Source organism: Lathyrus oleraceus, chromosome 4, assembly GCF_024323335.1.
Source record: "Lathyrus oleraceus cultivar Zhongwan6 chromosome 4, CAAS_Psat_ZW6_1.0, whole genome shotgun sequence".
NCBI classification, from domain to species: Eukaryota; Viridiplantae; Streptophyta; class Magnoliopsida; order Fabales; family Fabaceae; genus Lathyrus; species Lathyrus oleraceus.
The window spans coordinates 83,408,298-83,412,507 of record NC_066582.1 but is presented as its reverse complement, the minus strand read 5'-3'; the positions used below and the strand labels follow the sequence as shown (position 1 = coordinate 83,412,507).

Below are 4,210 nucleotides of genomic sequence, written 5' to 3'. Positions count from 1 at the left end.
TAGTATTTGACAAGAATATCCCATGCCTCCTTTGCCGATTCACCATGAGCGATTATGTCGAAATTAGCCGCATCAACCGCCGATTGGATGTAAAATGCCGCCTTGTAATCCTTCTTCTTGACATTCTTGTGAGCGACTCTTTGTGCGTTGGTTGCATCTTCACCAACCGCATGAACACTATTATTAACCACTTCTAGAGTTTCATGAAAGGCAAATAGAGATTGCATATGTTTTCTCCATCGAAGCCAATTCTTGACGTCAAGAGTTGGAAGGGAGTTTGGTAAATTTCCGTTACCATTCATCTTTGTAGCGATTGATCAACAACAATCCACGATTCTGGAAACACGATCTCTGACGTGTGATTCTTGAAAACACGATCAAGAATCTAACCAGAGCTCTAGATACCAATTTGTTAGTGCTTGAGGCCGAGGAGAGAAAGAGAGAATAAAGAAATAATGATTGTATTATTGAATTAAATTGAATTATAAAACTGGATTATAAAATGTGTATTTATATACACCTAAGTGATTTAACTACTAAGTAAAATAACAAATTAAATAACAAACCATAAATCCTAATTAACTTTGAGCTTGAGCCACACAATTCAACTTGGATTATATCTAATATCTCAACAAATATAAATAAAAACATATAATATTAATTATAGAGTTGTTGCCCCAAAAATTACAGAACCAGCCACCCATTGTTAGGGATTCATGCATCTCCAAGTGATTTTAGACATGTATTTGGCTTCTCATACACTTGATTATTCATGATGATTTGAATCACATCATTTTATGAGAACTTCATTGAATTATCAGGTCATAGTAATTCGAATCACACTTTTAATTTATGCGAATCACAATGCAAGATCACAAACTTAGAAAAGTTTCCTATGCATGTAGTTCAAATCACACACTAGAGGTTTAACTTTCGATTTATGTGAAAATTGCAGAAATTAGAGAAGAAGGTTTGCAAGAACAATAGAAAGTTTGAAGACTAGTTGGTTGTTAGGTGAAAGTCAAAGAAATGTGTAAACTCTTGTAAACATGATCTCAAAGTGTACTATTTCTATTATCACAGATATGGATTCATTATATTGCATTTTACATATCTAGAAGTTTCTAACAATGTTCACACTTCTCATGATTTGTCATTCAAAAACATTAGACAACAAATATAGAAACAACCTACTTGAGCCTACAATGAATGCTACTTTCTTCTTCTGCTCATTTTATTTCACCTGAACTAAACACCTTCACACTCACAATATCCAGAACCAGCCGAGGACCGAACCACCAACCAACCCGAATCCGAGGAACGCGGTCATCACAATAGCCGACAACTCTGACTCCGAGAAAGGCACTGACTTAGGAGCTAGAATCATAAGAACACTAGTGAGGTATCCATTGGTACATCCCAGTAGAAATGTAAGAACAATCATTGGAACTTCGGTTTTCAACCAATTGGGTCCATGAAGACAAACTATAAAAAGTGGATAGAATAATAGTCTTGCTGTGGCAGCACATATAGCTCTTTTGATACATTGTGGAACATAGAAAGCAGTTAATGATTTTCCCATAAGATCGGCTAAATTATAAACTGTTATCAATATTATCGGATACCAATCTTTAAGAACCTTGGATTCAAGATCTTCTGCGATGAATCCTGGGAAGATAGACAGAGTTACTATGTAGATTATGAAAATTCCGAAAGCCGGCCCCTTGATTTTCCCTGCCACTGCACAAAATTTTGTCTTGGAGCATAAGGCACTATCCTGAAGTTGACTCTGTTGATACTGCTGCATCACAGGTAACTTGTGTTGCAAGTTACTAAACACAATGCAACATAGAAGGAAAACTATGGATACCATAAAGTACAAGTGAGCACTTATTTTGAGACCCTTTGGAGTTTGAGGTAGTGAGGCCTTTGTTATTATCCTCAAGATTGAAATTATAATACCTGTCAACCACAAAAGACTTTGGTTAGCACGAGAACAAAATTCGACAGCAACTTAGTTCCATAGTTTAAGTAGTTATTTCTAGAGTTCACTGTACTATAGATTTGATTCAATGGTTAAATTGTGAGTTTGAACAATTTTCGGTAGCCTATGGGTTTGTCAGAGTCACGCTGAGTATATGTGATTTTGCAGAAGCTCACTCTCGAGCTTCTGCAAAATCACACGACTCACCGTGATTTTGGCAAACTGACTTTGATGCTAAACATACACTCAAATTATCTCAACAGTGAGGGATATACTAACACAAATTCTTAATTCCCCCATAATGGTAGCTATGGATCCATCACTGTTATAGAATCTAAAACATTCAAAAGATTTGTATATACTTAAAAGACTAAAACACTAATCGTAGATTGTTTTCTTTCAGGTATGTTTCATCTTAGGAAAAGTTTTTTATATTCCTTAGAATTTGTTCAATTAAGGGTTGTATATAGTAATGTAAAAAGTAAAATAAACATGATGAACTTTAAGGGAACATTTATAGTTATTACCCGAAGAAGCAGTTCCAGCAAAAACAGCTTGCATATACTGTTTTGGAAGCTTTCCTGCTGATCCTATCAAGCTTCCACCAACCACTCCATCTGCTAAACCACATATAACAACAGCTGCAACTGTCATGCCATAAGCACCGCTCGGTCTCTCTTTCATCGTCGTGCTACTCGAGGCCCAATCGATGACGGGAGCTACCATTAGAGACATAACAAACATTGAAAATCCCAAGTTCATTCTCAACCTCAGTGTTGTTTTACTCCAACCTCCCCAACTCATCATCACAAGAAGTACGAAAACAGATGAAACCATGTAAGCCACGGAGAAAACCTTTTCAATGTGGTTGGCTGGATATAAGTAGGCAAAGTAATCAACTGCTGTGATAAATGCATTCCAAGGAAGTAAGTTTCCTGCGCCGAGCAAGAAATGGATTATGTAAGTAACTCTGTAAGCGTCTCTTGTTTCGCTCGGTACCTCCTTAACAGCTTCCATTTTTTTTTTTACACTTTCTTATAGCATTAGTCAAAAGGATTCTTGTTAATGAGAGGTTATTATCTTGAGAATCCTACTTATGGTAGAGGTAGTTTGAGAATAGTGGACACTCTTGTAGCACTCAGTCATACATATACATATATATACACACACATATATGGGACCAGGACTGCCTGCAATAGTGATTCCACACACTTTCCTGATGTAACTGATTTCGGTCGTTAGTTTGAGATCGAACGACTGAGATTACAAAAGAACAAATACATTGTAAATGATCTCAGTCGTTGAATTGAGATCAGACGGATGAAATGCAAAACTGCGTGGCGCAATGAATCCATCAAATCAACTTCCAACATAGATGTGAATAATGTGATTGATGGGGTTGTGGAGGTTGAATAGATATGCTTAATGTATGAAGAAGAAAAATTATGCTATGTGGGGACAGAAAATGGATGGGTGAAATTAGATATACCATTTGGGGACACAGTCAAACACGTGTAAGCTGTCTTGAAATCTTCTGTACTTTTACACTCGGGTAACATAAATTGGATGCTTGATATTCATCACAATAGTTGCTTTGTTGAAAAACTTTACAACAAATTTAAAAGTAATACTAATTCAAATCCGTCTACAGAATAGCTGCAGTTTAATTGTGACAAATATTTTGTCTGATGCAGTAACCTGATTTGCATGTTTTCAAAGACGATTTTGTATTGATAATATGATAATGTGCTGCAATTTAATGGACTCGTTATTCGTTATGCCAAGCCTGACAATTTATTTAAAAATGAAAGTGGCCCTTTAAGCTTGATTATCAGTTTAACTGAAGCATAATTTGATACTGTTTTAGAGTATTTAAACAGTTATAGACTAATAATCATGTCATGTTGATTATCAGTTGCCATTATCCTAGGCTTTTTTCCATCCTCACATGATGGTGTGTTGTTAATGTCCATGAATAATTTATCATTCAACCTTAATTAGATTCCTTAACAGTGTCTCTAGCTTACAAAATTGTTTCATGAAGGTGATTGTAAGAGGGTTTTTTCAACATTGTAAAAGAAAGTTTAAAACAAATATTACATGCTTCAATATATTTTATTTTTTGGGTCAACTCTATAGTAGAGTGAGTATGTGGAGTTTTCTTTATGTCATCTAGTGAATGGAGAAGGCAAACAAGTACTCAATGATAGATAGTGATTGATACAA

General features: G+C 35.5%; 1 protein-coding gene across 1 annotated transcript; it reads right to left on the bottom strand.

The window, feature by feature from the left end:
- Positions 1–1,050: 1,050 nt before the first annotated feature.
- Positions 1,051–3,130, bottom strand: LOC127073540 (equilibrative nucleotide transporter 8). Its single transcript, XM_051014715.1, has 2 exons — positions 2,512–3,130; positions 1,051–1,962 (listed from the first exon to the last, which is right to left on the bottom strand). The coding sequence occupies exons 1-2, from the start codon at positions 2,999–3,001 to the stop codon at positions 1,265–1,267; spliced, it is 1,188 nt and encodes a 395-aa protein (XP_050870672.1). The 5' UTR covers positions 3,002–3,130; the 3' UTR covers positions 1,051–1,264.
- Positions 3,131–4,210: the final 1,080 nt, after the last annotated feature.